This window comes from Populus nigra, chromosome 6 (genome assembly GCF_951802175.1).
Source record: "Populus nigra chromosome 6, ddPopNigr1.1, whole genome shotgun sequence".
NCBI classification, from domain to species: domain Eukaryota; kingdom Viridiplantae; phylum Streptophyta; class Magnoliopsida; order Malpighiales; family Salicaceae; genus Populus; species Populus nigra.
Window position 1 is genome coordinate 8,469,839 of NC_084857.1, and position 21,591 is coordinate 8,491,429.

The following is a 21,591-nucleotide window of genomic DNA, read 5'->3' on the forward strand; positions in this document are numbered from 1 at the left end:
CGTGTATTTTGACTAATTCCACGAGCTCTAAAATTAATAATTATATAAATTTTTAGTGATCATCATGTTAGAAATCACATGGCTCAAACTTGAAATTACAAGAAAAACAAACTTTTTAATTATAAACTCTTTTTACTAGACTACCTACTAGATAATTTTATTAACAAAGTATTTAATTTTCTTATAGAGTGATGGTGACGGCTATGGTCCTTATAATTTTTCATATTTTCCCACCTCATTTTTTTATTATGATGCAATAATTATTAAAGAAAAAACATTTAGCATTGACTTGCTTGGCTCTTCGGCATAGGTTTTTTTTTTTGACATTTCAGGATCTTTCATTTTTTCAGTTTAAATTTTGAGATCAATACCCAATAAAATTATTAAATTATTCTGGATGCACAAAATTGATGTGAAGATTTATTTTTAATTTTTTTTAATAAATAACTTAATCTCGATTGTACAATCTAATTTAAAAATATATTCATGTCTAGAAAAAATCCTCACTTGGAGCCACGGGCAAGAGCACGACTTGCTACTCGTAGATTTTATGTTAATGGTCATGCATTCCAACCAAGTTCTTTTTATTTGACTTGGTATTTTAATTATTTAATAAAAAAAAAAGAGGTTTATTTTGCTTCTTTTTTAAACTCACCAAACCTGCCTTGCCTTTCAAAGTGGTTCGCCAAGAGTTGCATCACAAGGAAGCAACGTAATCACAACGTAGTCCCGTCACCAACCTCCACTGGAAATTTTGCGAGGACATTGATTTACCAGTGGCTTCGGCCTGCCTCTCTAAATCCTCCTCTCATCTTGTGGCTCTACCCTTCTTTTATTGTATACTCTTCTATTCCAGGGTAAATTAAAAGTTGCAGGAAATGTCAGTGCATTGACATCAATATGCCGTAGATTTGCTGGTCCGACTGCCTTCTAGCAGTAGGAATTATCAGATTAACTTTTCAACCATCATATTTGATAGTCTGTCTCCATCTATCGACCTGTTAAGTAATATATCTATTACTGTGATATGTAAATGGTTGCGATGTCAGAAGATTTGTCGACATAGATATAATAATTAATCTTTAATACTGTAAATCACAAAATAGAGGACTGTCAATATATTACCATTGTCCCCCGGACATCAACAAGACAAAATAAATTTAGGATTGAGAGGTTTGTTTTCCCTGTGGTTTCATGTTTGAGTCATGTGGTTGCTCATATAATGGTCACTAGAGACTTACATGGTCATTAACTTCAGAGCTTGTGGGATGAGTCGAGGTGCGCATAAGCTGACCCGGACATCTACGTTAAACTAAAAAAAAAAAATTGGCATTGAAGAACTTTAAATAACAGCTCAATTTGTCAGATTTTAAATTTGTTTTTTTAATGATCATGAATTCAAGTCATTTCAAGACCACTGAAAGCTTATATAGTCATTAACTTTAAAGCCTGAAAAATTAGTCAAGATGCGTATAAGCTGATCTAGACACCCACAGTAATTAAAAAAAATTATCATTGAAGGTTTGGTGGCACAATTGTTTGAGTGTGTAGTAACAATTATTTTTTAAAATATTTTTATTTGAAAATATATTAAAATAATATATATTTTAAATTATTTTAGAAATAAGATTTAAAAATATAACAAAATTAATTTTAAAAAAGAATGATTTCCACCGGTTTCCAAATAAACATTTTTTAATGACAAGCGACCAAGACGATGTTCCCGCTTCCTAATAACACAATATTGACAGATGTCATGCACATCTTTGATCACACCAAGAATTTTTTGTTTTGGTAGACCAGTCGCCAAGAAATCTGTAGTCTCGTTGTGTGTGTGAGAGAGAGAGTATTTTAGATTATCACAGTGATTATTTTTTAAAAAAAAATTTATGTTAAAATATATATTAATAATTATTTTTATTTTTAAAAAGTTATTTTTAATATTAACATATTAAAACGATTTAAAATATATAAATCATATTAAATTTTAACCAAAAAATATTTAAATTTTTTAAAAATATGATTTGCACTTATTCCCGTACATATTCTAATACCAAGAAATCACTATAAACTTTAGCAAGACATTGCTAAAAAGTTGGAGCTTTGTTAATTATTTTATTAGTACAAAAATAAAAATAAAAGCTAAGTAGGTTATCTCATATTTCAAACTTTTTTTTATCTAGAAAAACTTAAGCTCCAACTATATTAAAGCTGAAATTTGGAATAAAAGAAGAAAAAAATAAAATAAAAAAACTTTGGAAGACCAAGCCCCAGGGTTTTGTTTTTTTTTTTTAAGTAAAAGGTGAACCTGTCTGCTATTTCGTCCGCGTTCAAAAAAAAAAAAAAACGCTAACAAAGACCCCCCTTCCTCTATCACCGGCGCCATTAAATACTTCTGTCAAGGTGTCTGAGTCCTTGTAAACCCAATATCGAGAGAGAGAGAGAGAGAGAACTCCAGGGAGAAATGGGTTTCCAGAAGGCAATAACATTGTTGGAGGATCTGATAAAGAAGGCAGGAGGCTGCGCGGTTATCGACGGTGGATTCGCCACCCAGCTTGAGAGACACGGCGCAACCATTAACGACCCTCTTTGGAGTGCTCTCTGTTTGATCAAAGATCCTGACCTCATCAAGCGGGTCTCTCTTTCTCTTTTGCTATCTCCCAACACACACATTGTCGTCTTTTTTTTTTTTATATACTGTTTGATCGTATATGAATAACGGGCTCTGTTTTTTAAATCCTTTTCAAAGTTTTAATTTTTTTCTCTTTATTAATATGATGCAGGTTCACTTGGAATATTTAGAGGCTGGTGCAGACATTTTGGTTACTTCTTCTTACCAGGTTTGTTGCACCTGCAATGAATTTGATCAAATTTTAATGTTGTAAATTTATGTCTTTTAAAAATGAAGGCATAACAAAAGAAATATAGATTTCTTTATCCAATGAATCAAGAAGAAAGAAAGAAAGAAAAGGCTGGTTGGATTCATAATTTGCACTAACTTCTTGTCGTGGTCAATTTATTATGTGCTTGATTCTACTTAGCCAATTAGTCCTACTCTTAATTATTTGCTGGTGAAAAAAAATTGGACTGAATTTAAAATTTTCATTTTTAATTACTTCCTCTTTGTCTTATTTGGATTCATTTTATATTTATAGGCCACACTTCCAGGATTTTTGTCCAGGGGATTATCCGCTGAAGAAGGAGAGTTGTTATTGAAGAAAAGTGTTACATTGGCTGTTGAAGCCCGTGATAAGTTCTGGGATGCTGTGGAAAGGAATCCTGGGCATAGTTATAACCGAGCTTTGGTTGCAGCCTCCATTGGAAGCTATGGAGCTTATCTGGCTGATGGCTCTGAGTACAGGTGCCTTGGAAAATACTTATTTCTCTGAAGCTTTTCTGGATAAGTTTTGACAAGTTCAGGTTTTCAACGTCATTTTTGTATTTGCCCCTTTTGAATGTGAGTGTGCTATTTGATTCCAGTGGGTGTTATGGACCAGATGTGAATCTGGAAAAGCTGAAGGATTTCCATCGGCGGAGGTTGCAAGTTCTGGTTAAAGCAAGCCCGGATTTGCTGGCCTTTGAGACCATTCCCAATAAACTTGAAGCCCAGGTTCGTTCTTCTTCCATTTCTGCTTTCTAAGGTGTCACATGTATAAAATTATTAAGTTGATAAAAATTACGGAGCACAATTCATGTTTTTGAAGATATTCTGAATTTTGGGGCCAAATCATTGTCTCTTCTTGCGAATGCAAGTTCTTTTATTAACATTTAAATAGCCAGGATTCCCTGCATCTTAAAATTCTGAAGTAGCCTCATGAGCAGCAGCAGCAGCAGCAGCAGCAACCAAGCCTCGATAAACTAGCTGGGGTTAGCTACGTTGATCATTTTGTGCCATTCCACACGATCATAATTCTCAACTAGCCTCATGAGCAACTTCACATATTTGCTCTGTTTTGTTAGGAAACTTATTGCTAATTTGTCATGTTTGTTATTTTTTTTTCTTGATAGAATCATGAAACTCTGCAAAATATAAACTTTATTATGTGCTTCTTGAAGTCCAATTGAGCTTTATGGATGTACCTTACAACTTATCATGTGTTTGGTTTGCATGCACAACTATCCTCAATTTCTATTGTCAGTCCATACTTTGCTGAACTATGGCAGGGTAATTGTCTGTGTACAATCTGGGGAATGACAATTTTTGTGTAATCAAATTGACTACGCAGTTGATAACCATAAGTAAGAGTTCATATATCAAAAGAAATACCGCTGCAGATAATCAATAGCTTTTACATGTAGATTTTGAGACTTCTGTTCATTATTTGCCTATTGTGCCTAGAGTAAATATTTGGAAAAGATCCTTAAGATGATACCAAAGAGAGAGTTTCTCTGTTACATTACTCTTTGTATGGTTGGTGAAATGTCTTTATCATGAATTGAAAGTATTTTAGTGGTTGTTTGCCCAAAAAAAGAAGAGAACATTTTCTAATTCTAACCTCAACCGTCTTCGTTATGCACTGCCTCTTGATATAGCATCTGAATTGACAATTTCAGGCCTGTGTTGAGTTACTTGAAGAAGAAAACATCAATATTCCATCTTGGATTTGCTTCAGTTGCGTGGATGGTGAGAATGCCCCATCTGGAGAGAGCTTCCAGCAGTGCCTTGAGGCCATAAATAAGAGTGATAGAGTAAAAGCAGTTGGAATTAATTGTGCGCCTCCCCATTTTATTGAAAGTCTCATCTGCAAATTTAAGAAGGTATATGACTGAACCACGGAAAAAATCACTGAATGATAAAAAAAAAATGCAATACAGCAATTTATTTCTCTGTTCATGATTTAAGTAAATGTTAAACAAAATGGAATACAGCATTTTTAGTAATTTGGCCTGCAACATTTGTTTTTCTGAAGCTGTCTGAATAGTTTTGTACTATATTGTTTTTTTTTTGTTTTTTTTATTCCAGTTGACTGAAAAGTTAATAGTTGTATATCCGAATAGCGGCGAGGTATGGGATGGCAGAGCTAAAAGATGGCTGGTAAGTCCTTTTGGTGGCTAATTCTTTTTTTATTTTTATTTTTATTTTTAATTTATTTCATTTCAAATTATCATTTTCTTAAAATTTATTTGTTACATCTGTATTTGTATACAATTGTTATGTTTCCACAGCCATCAACCTGTTTTGATGATGATAAATTCGAGGTCTTTGCAACGAGATGGCACGACTTAGGAGCTAGCCTCATTGGAGGCTGTTGTCGGACAACACCTTCTACTATTCAAGCCATTTCAAAAGTTTTAAAGGACCCTAAGCAGTCGTAGGGCTGACCCGGAATCTTAGTGTTTGGAGGATAGCTACTCATTTTCTTATTGTATTTCCACCATAATTAAACATTAGATGCCTGCTTTTATTTATTTATCTCCTTTTGTAGTTCTATATTCCTTGTGTAGCTGAATTTGCTATGCTAATTCGCCGTCCTTTGAAATTATTTCTGCACCAGAAGAAACCAATGTAGAACCCTCTTTCCAATTCTTATAACTTGATTTTACTGCATGCTTTAGTAGTTAATGGATTTGAAAATTAACAATGTGTCAGATCCATCTAAATATGTTACACATTCCCAGTTTTTGACTGACACCCACTGTAAGCAGAATATGATTTTAAGAATTGCCTTTCCTATTTGAACGCGTTGTTTGGAGGAGATTCAAAACGAAAGCGAGAAACCTGTTTAATGGAAGGCCATGCGGATGAACTTAGTGTCAGCAAAAGTTCTGGCTTTCTGCATCTTATACCATCAGCAGAAGTTATTTCCGAGATGAAACAGCTGTAGTGGTGTCACTACAGTCCAGCAACAAGCAAGGACTATATAGCTGTAGTGGTTCAAATGCAGTCCACCCAGAAATATCACCCTCATGACATCGTCACTGTCCCATAGCCACCATCCAGTACGGAACATGCAAAAGCATTGGAGATCCCTCTGCGAAAACATCCATGGACTCTGGGCTGCCCGACTCTAACTCTGTGGAAGTTGAAAAATTAGATAGTTCGCCGTTTGGAAACAAACTCAATTGAGCAGTCAAAGAAGACTGAACCAGTCACGCTATAAATCTAAATGGTGAAACAAATTCCTGCTCTTGTTACATGCAATCCTTGAGCCATGGACTTGAAAACCTCGTGTTTTTCATTTCGTGCTTCTTATCCACTAACTTATAAACGAGGCTTAGCAAGCCGTCATCATTGCCTCAGTGGCTTGTGCCGAATTCGCAACTGTCATCAATAAGCAATGGCCCAACGAAATTTTTAGTCGATTGACATCTTAAAAATAGTTTTGTATTAATACCGCTCTCTTAAGTGAATACTTTAATCTTAAAACTTGAACAAACCGCACTTCTATATATCATTATATTTTAATTAAAAAAAGAACATGTGAAATTCTAATTCTTTTGATACCATATCAAAAAGCCATGACAATCTAAAACTTAAATTATTACTCAAGGAAGGTTTTTTTATCTAGGCTGCCTGGCGTTGTTCGGGAACAACATCAGAAATAATTGAGATAACCAGGAGAAAATCACCATATAGGTCATAAAGGGCTCGAATTTTCTTTGATGTGTTATAAGCTCTGAAACTGTATCAAAACCTTCCTAACTACAAAACTTACGATATTAAATTATTGCTAGTGCAACAGTCCCAGCTGAAGACTCAGAACCCATACAAGGAAGTTGGTTAACTAAGAGTAGGCTAGCAGAGTCCAGGTAACATCAGAATTAACTGAGACAGCCAGGAGAAAATCACCATATGGGTCATAAAGAACTCAAATTTTCTTTAAAGTGTTTCAAGGCGTGACTCTCTTTAGGCCAGTCACTGGGAATATGTACCACAGACTAAAGGTCCAAAATCAGTGACAGTCAAAATGACACCTAACTCAGTTCAACTACAAATAAAACTGGTGCTTGACGCCAGAAAGGCTACAGTTGCTTTGAATAAAATCCATGTATGTGCTTTAACTCAAGCAACATTTTGAGCCTTCTTCTTGTCTAATTACAATTATGCAATTTCAAAGCATGAAAATCATAAGATTTAGTTTCCTATTTTTCATAGAACACGAAAATCATACAAGTGATTCTGCTTTCTAAAGCGCAGCCACAGCAACACGTCCCAACAACAACAACAAAGTCTTCATCCCGAACTAGTCAGGTTCGCTATATGAATCCTTCTGGGCCATTCAGAGTGAATATAAGCCAGTTCCCACTCCAATGACAATTTAAAAAAAAAAAAAAAACTTTGCACAAATTATATTACCGAGTAATTAAAAAAAAGAGTAAAATGGTGATAGTTTTAGCATCAATCAGAAACAACACGAACGACTTAATTTATTGAAAAGTAAAATTGAAGGCAAGGATATCCATTTCTAAGTCAGGGAGAAGCAACGTCTACTAATAAACGATGCCATTTCAAGAATTGATAGAATGTACTAGTAGAAGACTAGGTGATTAGTATCGATCAACTTACTTGTTACAGAGAGGACAGGTGGTGCTGGCGGCGGCCGTGTTGGCGGTGGTGTTAATGAGCTTAGAAATCGTCTCCGCCTCGACTGCGAGAGGAAGGGAGGGAGAGGAGTGCTTGTTTTCTCGAAAGTCGAAACTGCCTGCGCGCGCCGATGCGATGGGGTTTCTTGATGACGCATTTGCCCTTGCTTCTTTTCTTTCTTTTATTTTCTTAATAAGATGGGCTAATAAGATTGGACCAAGTCTAGGGATCCTAAAAACTTGCTTGGGCTTTATTCGATTTGAAGCTTAAATTGTGACGAGCCGAATACTTGCTTACTAAGCCCAAGTACAAAAAAAATTAAGGTTTCTGTTATTTCTTAATTTTTTATAAGTTAATTTTGAGTCATTTTTTGTTAAATAATTTCTTGAATTATGATCCAGGTTTAAAAGTAATTTTTTACAAGTAACACATAGCAAAATCTAAATTTTATATAAACATGCAGCTACGAAGCTTGCTTTGTTTATTAAAAGGTATTAAAACTAGATTTTTTGAAGTTGGGGGTTGTTAAAAAGTATATTCATTTGTAACATGATAGGATTTTATTTAATGACTACTTAATTTATTTAATTATATATATAATACACCTATTAAATCGTACTCTCCAGAAGGATAACTTTGTATAGGTACAATTTTGAACATCTAGATTAATAAGTCCTAGGGTTTAAATTCACGCAAGATGGAGGAAGGTTGCTTCCCTCTTGTAGGTTGGTGATTTGGAATATTTGGTCAAAAAGATTACCTAAGAGTTAGGTATGAAAATGCGACCCACGGCCATAAACCCAAATCTAAAGAATCACGATAAAGTACGCAGACTTTACATGCATATAAATTCCAAAATATATAAAATTAAAAAAGGGTAAAACTAGAGAAATATAAAAATTAAGCTGTAAAAATAAAATGAGGAACCTTTTCTCCTTTTCTTTTCTCTTATTGGATCGTAAAAGGAGGCATATAAATTCGTTTTTAACCTTCTTATCATTTTTTTCTCCGCGAGCATTAATTATGACATAACCGTGTTCCTTGTCTTTCATTTTTAAGTATTGACATGGCCTTCGTTGCACGCACAAAAAAACAATATAATTATGTTATTCATGTCAGCCTGTCAGAAGTCTAGTCATTTTTAAAATTGGTGTCGATTTAACTTTGTACAAGGGCGTGATTGTTACTTCGTTGAAAACGTGGTTTTTTCATTTTTTTTAAAATAAAAAACAATTCAATCACATATTTTTGATTAATTTCTTTTAAGCAAAACATGAATTTAACAACAAGAACAATCAAATACTCAAACTTTATGCAAAATACTGCATTTTTTCATGGAAACTTTATGCTTCAAAATCCTAACTTGTTGTAAAATTCTCCCTTTTCTCATCAAAACGTTATTTCTAAGACTTTTTTTTGTTCTTTCTAATAGCAACAGCTGAACTGATCTAAGTTAGAAAAGGGTATTTTTACATGGGAACACAGGAAAACTTTATTTTATATTGTTTGTTTTGTACCGTGGTAATTTTTATTATTATGGTTTTAAAAAATAATATAAAATATTTTTAGCTGATACTTTTTTAAAAAATAAAATTTTAAAAATATATATTTGAACAAAACTACTATAAAATAAATTTTTACAACCAAAAAATAACCAAAAAGACAGGTTTTTATGAAAAATATACTATTTTAGTTTATATAAAATTAAAATTTAAAATACAATTATATATGGAGTACGGTGAAAAAAACAAAAAAATATTTTGTTAACCAGTAAAGCAGGAGCTACCATCAAACATCAAACGTTATCTAATTGCTTTAAATGTTGAATCTTGGGAAAGACTAAATCAAGTTTAGGCTTAGTATCTGACAGATAAAATTTGAGAAGTCTTTGTAGGCCAACCTTCCTACGTAATAATCTAAAAATAACACATACGTGCAGGATACTTATCACCTCAGGATAATACAAACCCTGTCACATATTCCTTCTCTCCTTGGCTTGAATAAATTTAAGAGATCCTTTTCTTCTTATATAGGTGTCGTTATTCCATCGGAATTGCAGTCAATTTTGTGAGCAAGAGTTAAAAACTTCAAATTTATGAGAGCTTGTATTCATATATGATTTGAGAAAGAGATAAGAACAGGGATATGGCTACGGCCTATCCTCTGTGATTTTATGTCCAAGTTTCCCATAGCCTCTTTATCCTCTGTGATTTTATGTGGGATGGATTTGAAACTTTCATTACAATGCCACCACATCATTGTAGACAATAAGTTTTTTTAAAATTTCTATTTTATTTCTATACATATAAACAAATTGTTTATATAAAAAAAAATAGAAAGATAAGACTATTGTTTTCTAATTTATTTTTATCAATATTAAATGATGTTTATAAAAAAACAAAACTTTTTTAAACCAATATATACTAAGAGATTTAAAGGTACACTTTTAGATTAATATAACAATAGAATTTAAAATGTAACTTTTCAGTCAAATTAAAAAAAATAACTTGACAGAAAGTATCATGTATAATTAATTAATTAATTTTGAAAATAAAAATTATTTATTTTTTCTAATGTCAAATTATATATATATATATATATCTAAATCTTTCCTCCTGTAAAGTACAACAAAACTTCTCTCTTTTTTTTTATGTTGTATATTTTTTTCTCATTTATCTGATATTCAAGCAATTATTATAACATGGAGCAGGGAAACATGCCAACAAAAGGGTGTCCTTCACGTTCCAGTTGTTGGGCGAAGAGAGAAGAGAGAGCGGGAGATGGGCTCTAGAAGACTCAATCTCATCCTTGCCACCTCTCCTGACCCCACCGAAAATCCCTTGACATGATTGGCAGCCAGTTAGAACTCATAAAATGGGATAACTTTACAGACTCAACCAATAAAAAAGCAGATAAGGCCTTGTTGTTGTGGTCCTAAAAGTGCAAACGACTTTCTATGTGGAAAACTCCCAAAAAGTGAATCCAAAATAAATAAAGGGCGAGCCCCATCCTGTTAACTGGACTACAAAAGCGCTCCTTGTGGGTCACACCCTCTAATATACTCAAATTATTGAGCCACTGTGAGGTCCAAGAACTGAAAAAACACAAAAAATAAAAATCACAATGACCCAATGATTAATTTCTGGGAACCCTCTTGCTTGCTCGATTCCCTAGTTTTGTTGATTTCATTTTTTCGTTCTCCCTTGTTAATTTTGGCTTCAAACTTTGTTTCTTGATTAAAACCACAGCCTCATGATTTGCAACAAAAGTTTGGCCAACGCTGTTGGTGGCAGAACTGCCAGAGCCTGTGATAGTTGTATAAAAAAACGTGCTAGATGGTACTGTGCAGCTGATGATGCATTTCTTTGCCAAGCCTGTGACTCTTCAGTTCACTCTGCGAATCTATTAGCACGTAGACATGAAAGGGTTCGCTTAAAGTCCGCATCACTTAAATCTTCTGACGCAGGTTCGAAAGAGAATTCTATGCCATCATGGCATGGAGGGTTCACTAGAAAAGCCAGGACACCAAGACATGGCAAGCCAGTGTCTCAATCAAAAATTGAAGAGACGACAACGAATATTCCGATTCCACTAGTGCCTGAAGTGGGTTCAGATGAGATATCGCTTGAAGATAATGAAGAAGAGCATCTGCTGTATAGGGTTCCAATATTTGACCCTTTTGCTGCTGAATTATGCACTTCAACAACAGTCTCGAATGAAGTGGGAGCAGTAGTACCAGCCGGTGGTACTGATACTGATCAAAGAGCTGCTGATTCTAGTGGAACCGAATCAAAGGTTTTGTTAGGAGGTAGTGAAGGGAAGGACGTTGAGAGTTTGCATGGATTTCTACCATCTGATATGGATCTTGCAGAGTTTGCAGCTGATATGGAGAGTTTGCTTGGAAGGGGTCTTGAAAATGAGTCTTTTGGGATGGAGGAGCTGGGACTTATGGACTGTAAAGAAGAAAACGAGTTGGGGGTGAAAGGGTATCCTTTAGGCAATGGAAAGGTGAAGGTTGAAGAGGAAGAGGATGCAGGCATGGAAGAAAAAGCTGTTAGGGAATGTCATGCTGATATTGAGATTGATATTGCAAAAGATCCGCCTTTTGAGTTGAGCTTTGACTATGACTCCCCTGCAACTTGTGCAGAGGAAGATGAGAAGGTAGGGATTGAAGAGGGAGACTTGAAGAACAGTGATGGAGAATATGAAGAAGATGGTGGTGCAAAGAAGAAGAGGAGAACACTGCTGAGTCTGGATTATGAGGCTGTCATGACTGCTTGGGCAAGCCAGGGGTCTCCCTGGACTAACGGTTACAGGCCCGATTTCGACGCTGATGAATGTTTGCATGACTGCATGGTAAGATTAATTTTTTATATTCATCGCTGGTAATTTGTTTCATTTTTAACTCACTAAAATAGGATCCTGTGTTCAAAGTACGTGTGTTTTGTTCCTTATTTAATTATAGATTTTGTAGCTTATATTTTTTTATGTTTCCGTTTTTGGAAAAATAAATAGAAAAGAAATCTTTTTCTAAATGAAGAAAGTATTAATTAGGTGAATTCAGTTTATCCATATGATAATGAACCAGCTAATTAATTTCACAGGAACATAACAATTTATTTATATTAAAAAAAATAATCGTTTTCCACCTTAATATTTTTCTTATCGTATGACAATGGTCATTGTGATTAGTTGGTTCAAATCTAGAATGGTAAACCAGATTTATTTAACAATCTCTCACTTCCAATGTTGGATTAATCTTTCTTTCTTCACATTTTCTTGCATAACGGGATTCGAACTTTGAATTAGCTGATCACTGAGCGACAATTGTAATATTTTCCCTAATTTAAGACACTGCATGGGGATTTTTCAGGGTATTTGCGGAGCCCAACTTCATCACTCTTATGGAGATGTGAGTGGATTAGGGGCACACCCTGCAGCTTTGGTGGACGGAGGGCGAGAAGCTAGAGTATCCAGGTATAGAGAGAAGCGGAGAACAAGACTGTTCTCCAAGAAAATAAGATACGAGGTCAGGAAATTGAATGCAGAGAAGAGGCCCAGGATGAAAGGGAGGTTCGTTAAAAGGACAACCTTCGCCGGAAAATAAATATTAACTACTCTAGCTCGCTACAAGTTCGATTGTGCACATCATCACGATCGACTCTTATGTATATTACTGAGGCCTTTCGACTGGGGATCTTCACAGATTCAATAAATAAAATTTTGTCCTCTCCTTCTTACTAACTTTTGGTATCCCTTTAAAGCCGGGGGATATATTTTGATGCCATGAATTTCTATTAATAAAAAAACATATTATTTTAATTTCTACAAAACTAAAATTTGAAATGTAATATATACCAAGGTCAGTGTAGAAAAAAAAACTATTTGAATATCCAAGATGTTTAATTTTTTTTATGTGATTAAATAAAAAATAAAAATTGATGGATTTTGGAAAAAAATCACATGATGGGTCCGTTGGATTTTTCATAGAACAACATGAAAATGTATTTAGGAAGTATGGACCGACATCAGACTTAACTATACCAGGCAGGCCCATGTGCTTTCGGCTTGGAAACGAGCTAGCCCACGCGTGCATGACATAAACACGTGTGGCCGAACATTTTAGATACGGGAGAAAAACCCAAATAAAGAGAATAGGCGAGGATTTAATGGGGTTGAAGTTAAAACGATGTGCTTCGACATGTATCAGATTTTTTAGGGTCTGTCTTTTCTATGTGGTTCTATTGTCTTTATAAACTAGCCGCTAGCGTTGAAACTTGTATATGACAATTATATATCTCATTTATCAATAAAAAAAAATTAAAATATGCTCATGAATATTCAGTATTAATAATATTTTAATGGAATTATTTTTAAAAAATGGAAATTAAGTATATAACCTGCAGGGTGGATAAGTTTGTGTTGTCATTATTTGATTTTAGGATTTCAAGAAATGATCCCTTGGAAGGTGTACATTACTTTTTTAAAAGTGTTTTTTAAAGCTGTCATATTTAGGTAATTATTTCTTAACAACCCAACTTAAACCTCTTTATTTATAAATTTGGTTATATATGATTTAGTTAGTAATGCAAATAAGATGATATTAAAATTTTTAATAATACATATCTAAGTCTTTGATCACCAAAAATCAGCTTCTTTGATACGTGAAAAGATGAAAAACAAATGTACAGTTTAATTAATTTTATTTGTTTTGGTATATACCAGGAGGTGCAAAGTTCGTGTTGAGTGTAGATCTTCTTTGGATTAATATCATAATTAATATTGTAAAAATGCAGAGTTTGTGATGAGTACTATGGAAGAGATAATGGAAAGTAAAGATAATGATAACATCTTGCCTTTTCATGTTAAAAAACTGGCAAGTTCATCCCTTTTTCCCTTCCTGTGTGATATTATTTGTTCAAGGCTTTTCTTGCAGAGAATACCAGGGAAACTTTAAAAAACTCTTGCAGAGAATGTTGCATGTGACATGAAATAAAGTATCATGGAAGAGGTCATATGTCACTGCAAAAGCAGATATCCTCCATTTCCATTATATAATTTATATTAAGTACTTTTTTAATTGATTATACAATAAAATGGAGAGTGTATGCTTCTCCCATGATTATTTTTTACATTCCCCCCCCCCCCCAAAAAAAAAAAAAGTCTTTATCAAATACTTTTACTTAAAAAGATTTTTAAAAAATACTTATGACCGCAACAAAACTAGATAGCCTTGGTCGATCTATATAGGTTTCCAATGGAAGGGTGAAAGCAAGGAAAAATAAGAAAATAGTTGGAGCATTGAGTTTTTTGTTATTTCTGAAAATGAATATTGAATAGTTAATAATAGGGTAACTGATCCATGTATACACAACCGTTTTTCAACTTTGTTGTATTCACTTGAAGAGGAACGTTAATATTTTCTAGGGATTATTCAGAAAGAACCATCAAGGATATGAGAATAAAATCACCATTGAAAATGATATACGAATCTTATGAAACTGCTACTTGTGGAAATAATGCAGAGTCCCCCATTTATGACCACCAGGGTGGTTTAGAAACGACGAACTTGGAGAAGGGTGGATTTTGAAAGGGACTCGGGTGAGATTGGCCCATCTATTAAATTCCCAGTTTGGCCTTTCGTTGCAGACGAGCGTGGCCTAGATGTCCATGTGTAAGTGGACCATATCTTCACCATCACAAGTCTTGTTTTGGGCTGTAAAGATCAACCCATAAAACAGCTGACCACCAGGTCCATAGTTTTTCCTTTTTGGTTGGTGACCACAGTGTTCTGCGATTGGCGTGTAAAACCATGGTGTTTCATATCTAAACGGAGAAACTGGTAAAAAGAGTAACCAGAGACTTTGTGTTTATGTAAAGTTTCAACTGATAAAACCAGTCTCCTTATATTATGCAAGGACATTCTGAGTACTGCCATCAAAATTAACGATATGTGCTGGATGTATGGTTGCAATTCTGAATCAAGTAGGGACCAGTGAGAACAGATAATTAAGAGAGCGTGACAACCAATCCAGACACCATGCATACAGAGAGCCTTACACTCCTAGCAAGCTAATCAGGAATGGGCCACTCTACTAGCTAGGTTATCTATTGATCTTTCTAACATAAATAATATAAGATCAGATGACAGCCCTGGATAACCTCTACTACACTGATGGAATCTCTCTCTCTCTCTCTCTCTCTCTCTCTCTCTCTCTCTATACACCTGGACAAATTTGCATCAGGTCAACGATGTCGAAGTACCAAGACGACAAACTTGCAATTTTATTGGATTGGAGACAAACGCGATCTTTAAGAGCCATGAAAGAATGAATAAGAAAAGAAAAGGCCCTTTTTTACAGCGTTAGGTTCAAGGCTAAAAATCCCTTTGTTGTTTTAAAATTAGCACCGAGTGCATGCGTGTGTAGTGTAAATTACTATTACTGATGTATCAAATTCGAGTAACAATAGATGGGGACCGTACGTGGCTTCTATCAATTTAAGGGCAGAATCATGTCCCTATCATTTTTGCCAAATTATGAGTAACAATAGCTGTAATATCATGCATAATTGCATTTGTTACCAAATACTTTATTAGGAGCTATGAATTACATGAGCCACCGAGTTCTTGATATGGAGTTAGCAGCTATGAAGTGTTCTGTGCAATATCTCAAAGACCCGTTGCAGATGAGCCTTCAAATCCGCGATTCTTTGCAAAAGGAGGAACAGATAATTTTTTAGCCTCAAATTCAATAAACCAGTGGCGGAAAAATATGTAAAAGGAAAGGGCCAATCTGTATCCGCTGCCCCAGGTGGGTATGCCCTTCCTTGAAAAAGGAGAAGAGTGAGTGAGAGGAGCGGTTCGGTCAGAATCAGATACAGGATTGGCCAGGTGGGCGTGCCGTATGAAACAAAAAAAATAGGAAAAAAAAATAAGAGGAAGGAAAGAATTGGCAATCTATCAATCCATCTTATATATATATGTAAATTAGTAACCAGGTTTATAAGGATTTGTCAGGTTGGCAATAATAAAAATAATAAAATATATATTCCATAACATGGCAAACGACACTATTCACTCAAAATTAGTCAATCACGGAGTTACAGCATGTTTGACATGACAAACAATTTAATTAGCTAATCAGTTTAATCTTAAGAATTGCGTGTATTTTGGCTTTTAGGTTTGAGTTTTGGATTTATGCCCATCCATGAATGCATGCATCACATGTTCTTTTTCTTTTTATGATCAAAAGCATGATTATTCAAATAAAATTATGCAAAGCAGTTGTAAATAAATAAATAAAACATAATATTTTGATTATTTTTATGTGACTTGTAAAAAAAATAAAAGAATAATTAATTGGAGGAGATCGTAATACAAAAATTAACAATAATAAAAATAATAAAATATATATTCCATGACATGACAAATGACACTAATAATCACACAAGATTTTTTTTTTTAAAAAAAAATATATATATATATAATCACACAAGATTAGCCAATCACGGTTACAATATGTTTGACATGTCAAACAATTTAACTAATCTCTTGGCTTTTAGGTGTGAGTTTTAACTAATCTCTTGGTTTTTCTAAACCCTGAATTTTTTCAATATAATTAAAGTTTGAAACTATCTCAATATTTGAGTTATTCTCTTAAAAATAAATTTAAAATTATTGGTAGCTAAATTTTATCCACCCAAGAGCTTTCTCTCTCTTTAAAATTTCTAGTAGCTTTCTCTCTCTTATCTCCACCTCGGGAGATTGGAATGTGAAAAAATTGAAGTTTAGTATTTGAGATAAAGTTAGTCTCTTCTTTCAATTCCGTTATTTTCCCATTAAAGTCAAAATTATTAGCATGAGAGAGACAAATGTTGTGGATTGATTGGTGCAGATTTTGGTCAAGTTTGACTGTTGACCAACCATATTTCGAAATTCAAATCCCAGTAACTGTTATTCATTTTGGTTTTTTAAACCATACAATTTAATATAACTGAATCTCTAGATTACAGAGAGAGATATAATATCTTAAATAAATCATAATATCACAATTATAAGACCTAGCCGAGCGTAACAAGTCAACCCGTACGATAACCTGTCGGTTCAAGGTTTGGCCTAGATTTAGACAGTGAAAAAACTCTATTATTATTTTCTTACAAAATAATTTAATTGAAGTTATTTTTTAAGAAATCATAATCTAATTTCACTGGTTTATCTGATTCATGGGCTAGATGGACCCGCCGAATCAAAGTCTTATAACCATGAATACATCTTCTTAACGAGAATAGGTCTGAATAACAAAATGTTATGTAGCACGTAGAAAGTACGTTCTTGATATTAATTAATCAGTGCTGAACACAAAACAAGAACATATAAAGAAAAGAGGTGAAATATTTTGTTTATTTCATTTCATTAAAATCCGAAATATTAATTTCATGGATTTTGAGAAAATCATCTATATACACATGTCTCGCCAAATTAGCCAAGGTAAAATGTATGTCCCTGATATATATATGCCTTTTTCCTCCATAAAAACACACCCATGACCCACCCATACAACCACTTAACAATAGATCGAGGGGGAGTTTTTCGGATTTTTTTCAAGAAAAAAGAAACTAAATTATCCCAACACACACACACACACACATGCATGCATATATACACGGTAATTGCTAGCAAAAGAAGAGCATGTAAAAGTGATTTGCTATCCGTTTGAGTCGTCAAAATTGCTTCACCATGCATGATCTCATGAAGATAAATTAGCTAGCACACCTGCATGCTCAACTCAATTAATTTGGTGCTTTACTCCGAAACCAAAGCAAGAGTCAGTTCCAAACTAAGATCACTATCATCACTTTGTCCATTAAATTTGAAGACCTGGTCTGGCTCAACCCGACTCCACAAAGAATCCTCCACAGTTTCAGCAGCGAATATGCTATCCTCATTTTTGATACGACTATCCCCGTTTCCCAAATGACCAAGCCACGACTCACGAACCGGTTCAAATCCCAACTCTCCCTGGTTAAGCCGGCCCGTTGGCTCAGCCAGTGAATTGGGCCTGGTGCCAATGGACCGCTTGCACCGGGTTCTGCTCTTGACTTTGTTGAGTTCGGGGGAATTTTGGTCCCTGGACACGTGGCGAATGTCGTAGGTGTTGAGGGAAGAGATCAAGTGTGGTGCTGGTACATCAGAAGAAGGAATTGATATGATGGGTAACCCTTTGAGCACTGCATCAACGGCTGCTTGGCACTGGACCCAGTTACCTGACCAAAGCATGCCAACTGACCCATAGACCGGATTCACTATCCTGCCACACGCCTCATATAGCAATGAACTAAATATAGCTGCACGAAAAGACAAAAAAGCAAAATCAGAGCGAGCAATTACTGGAAAAAAAAACTGTGCATGTGTGTCTGTATATATTATACCTGGGCGGAGTCGTTGGGGCGCGGCTTCAATGAGGTTGATGAGGCCAGCACGACCATAGAACTTGGCCAAGAAGAGAGTGGCATTGGCTTGAGAATCAGTGGATTTGATCCATTGAAGACAAGGTCTAATGGTACAGTTATCATTGCAACCTTTACGCAGGACCCTGCAGCCATTGCAGCTCATTCTCACGGGTAGCGTTTCTGAGCTAGAGGAGGGGTTTTTGTGCGGAGATGGTAAGAGAGAGATAAGTAAGGAAGAGAGGTAGGGGAGTATTTAAGGGCAGGGGGTTGGTGGGTGTGTTGTGGAAAGAAGGAGGCGGCGCAGCGGTTTCCAAAGGGGGTGGTGTTTTGGGAGTGAAATTGAAAGCTAAAAACCAGGGATTTTGTTCCTAATCTTTTCTTGTTTGAGTAAGCTGCTTTCTTGGAAAAGCCTCTGATTCTCTTGTCTCTTTAGTTGGCTACGATTTTTTTACCCTACATGCATAAAGTTTATTACAGATGTACCATCAATCATATCTTAAAAGAGCATTTTAATTACTGGAGAGTTCCCGATTACTCTCTCTCTCCCTCTACACACACACACACACACACACACACACACACACACACACACACACGCTGAAAGTATAAAAATCGAAAAAATATTTAATTAAAAAAACAAAAAAAATCTACTCATAATTTAGATTATATACCCACATTAAATTTAGTAATTTTTATTTCCAAAATTATTTCAATTTAAGTAAAATGATATATATTTTTATTTATTTTAAAAGATTAAAAACAAATTAAATTAAAAAACAAACATGTCAAGTGTGTGGGCCTATCCACATGGATATCCCATGAAATAGGTCTGGCCCATGAGCCAGGCATTTTATTTTGTTAACGACAAGTAATAGATAATGCATCGTTTGCTGTTTTTTTTAATTACTAATAGTCCAGCCTTTAAATTAAAAAGAAAGTGACCCATTATATATCGGTCTAATTTCCAGAGATCAAGGGTCAATATAAAATCAAGTCCAATTTGTTTTTTTTAAGTTTTGATTAATAATATATTTTTTATTCAAAACACTTAGATACAATTATAAACCTATACATGACCTTAAAAAAACACACAAGAATTTGAAATAAAAAAATTTATTTGGCTCAAATATATATTTTTAGAAATTTTGGAGGCCAAAAGGCATTTAAGCGAAACTTTTTTATTGTCTTTTAACATAAAAATTAATTATTTTAGTAGATAAAATCGATATCAAAAATATTTTTCTCTCTTCTCTTAAACTAGGAGCTGAAAAATTAAAAGAATGAGGCTGTGGACAAATTATTTTTAAAATTTCATAAATTAGAGGAGCTCAATATTTATAATTTAAAAAGTATGAGGACTATAATGAATATTTTGTCAAAAGTTAAAAAAAAAAAAAGCATTCCATTTGTTTTTGTTTTCACTTACGTATTTTTCTATTTTCTAAAAAAATTAACTTAAATTGACCTTTAATTTGGTTCTTTTAGTGTTTTGTTAACCACAAAAAAAAAATTATAAAAAAGATGGGACAATCAGTCTTGAGCTGGAGCTGACACCCGCTTTTGCTTTTTACACCAATAAAAATTGCATGGACAATTTAAGCTCTTTTCGATTTCTTGTTTCTCTTCTTCATGGAGTATTTAATTATTGTTCCTCTTCTCAGTTTCATGTTGTGAGGGCAGAAAAATAATTATAGCACAGTCAAAAGGTCAACAAAATCGAGGAGAAAAGAGGATGGGGATGCTAGAGGGGAATAACATATGGGAGGAGAAGGATACAAAAGTAGAAAGAGGCACGTATGGAGCACAAAGTCAGACCTGCGGATAGCCACGTCTTCTATTATTTGTTAAAAACATCATGGCTGATGCAATTTTCTTTTATCATTTTAACACAATTTGACAAATATTTCAGAAATAATATAGTTGTGAAACTAATAATGCTTATTTCAAAAGTTATTTATCATTTAAACTAATTAGTAGAAACAAAAATCAATTTAAAATTTTATAAATATCCAATAGAAAATAAATTATATTCAATAGAAAAAAAGATAAGCTGATGTGGTAGAAAAAAAATAAAAATAAATATTGAGTCATTGAGAATATATCAGGGTTTCGTTTTCAATATTTTTAGTATTATTAAAAAGATGTCGATGAAACGATTCTAATGATAACTTAGAAGATCACCAAACAATGTTGTAATTAGTTAGGAGTTTTGTTCGGAGTTAATTCAGAGTTAATTATGAACTCATTTGGTGGTATTTCAAGGTGTTGTTAGAATCGTCTCGTTGAAATCTTTTTAAGAGTAATGAGTATGTAAAAAACAAAACCCTAGTGTGTTTATGGTGACTTATTCTTTTTTCTTCTTCTTCTTTTACAATTTCTCTCTCCTATCAACCGACTTTAAATATTTCTTTGTTTTTGGTCATTGAATCTTGAAGCCTATATTTTAATCATTGAATTTTCATAAAATTTTGAATTGATGTTTAATTAGTTTAATTAATTTACAAAAGCCATACAATTTAAAATATAGCTAAAATAACAGTTGTGTATAAATATGATATTTACAAACACAATTATGTTTAAATTATGTTGTTTTTCAAATACCTTTTAAACCCAAGTTTTTCTCCTAAAACTTTTACCAAACTGCATTATTTATTTTTTAAAATTGTAAATACAAAGCTCAAAAACTATCCAGTTTTCAGGAGTCTGCACGTGCGAAGAAAAATAAAAATAAAAATAAAACAACTTTTTTTTTCTGTTAAGCAAATAATAATACTAGAAATAATCAAGAAAAAAAAAATAGTTTTGCACTGGTACTGTGAGCGACCTATGTGAGACGCCGGTGGTTTTGAGTATTCCATATTTGTCCTTAATTAATATGCTTTCAGAGTGGGGATCATGGACTTGGATCATATTATCCTCTCTTGATTTAATTAGTTCCCCTTTATGTTTTGAGAATCGGATGGTATGTATTCATGGATTCTATATGTTGTTAATACTTAGAAAACTTTGACGTTTATCAGTTCCAAAGAAAATGAAATTTTTGACAATTTGAGTTGCGTCTGAGCTGTCCATATATATACAATCTGTTTATCAGTGTGCCTTCAAAATAAGCTCTA

At 33.9% G+C, this 21,591-nt stretch overlaps 3 protein-coding genes and 1 long non-coding RNA gene across 5 annotated transcripts; 2 read left to right on the forward strand and 2 right to left on the reverse strand.

Moving 5' to 3' along the window:
• The first annotated feature begins 2,312 nt into the window (after positions 1 to 2,312).
• LOC133696235 (homocysteine S-methyltransferase 1) lies at positions 2,313 to 5,589 on the forward strand. The gene is made up of 7 exons (XM_062118359.1): positions 2,313 to 2,635; positions 2,784 to 2,840; positions 3,156 to 3,361; positions 3,481 to 3,610; positions 4,555 to 4,758; positions 4,964 to 5,035; positions 5,167 to 5,589. The coding sequence occupies exons 1-7, from the start codon at positions 2,465 to 2,467 to the stop codon at positions 5,314 to 5,316; spliced, it is 990 nt and encodes a 329-aa protein (XP_061974343.1). The 5' UTR covers positions 2,313 to 2,464; the 3' UTR covers positions 5,317 to 5,589.
• A 109-nt stretch (positions 5,590 to 5,698) lies between these two features.
• Positions 5,699 to 7,666, reverse strand: LOC133696236 (uncharacterized). Of its 2 annotated transcripts, none has more exons than XR_009842642.1 (2): positions 7,508 to 7,666; positions 5,699 to 6,014 (listed from the first exon to the last, which is right to left on the reverse strand). It is a non-coding gene; the product is annotated as an uncharacterized LOC133696236 (long non-coding RNA). The 2 variants fall into 2 exon arrangements; XR_009842643.1 differs by having other exon boundaries at positions 5,699 to 6,262.
• A 2,866-nt stretch (positions 7,667 to 10,532) lies between these two features.
• On the forward strand, positions 10,533 to 12,769 carry LOC133695905 (zinc finger protein CONSTANS-LIKE 6). Its single transcript, XM_062117879.1, has 2 exons — positions 10,533 to 11,881; positions 12,399 to 12,769. The coding sequence occupies exons 1-2, from the start codon at positions 10,778 to 10,780 to the stop codon at positions 12,630 to 12,632; spliced, it is 1,338 nt and encodes a 445-aa protein (XP_061973863.1). The 5' UTR covers positions 10,533 to 10,777; the 3' UTR covers positions 12,633 to 12,769.
• A 4,765-nt stretch (positions 12,770 to 17,534) lies between these two features.
• Positions 17,535 to 18,638, reverse strand: LOC133696710 (LOB domain-containing protein 42-like). The gene is made up of 2 exons (XM_062118976.1): positions 18,455 to 18,638; positions 17,535 to 18,370 (listed from the first exon to the last, which is right to left on the reverse strand). The coding sequence occupies exons 1-2, from the start codon at positions 18,636 to 18,638 to the stop codon at positions 17,829 to 17,831; spliced, it is 726 nt and encodes a 241-aa protein (XP_061974960.1). The 3' UTR covers positions 17,535 to 17,828.
• Positions 18,639 to 21,591: the final 2,953 nt, after the last annotated feature.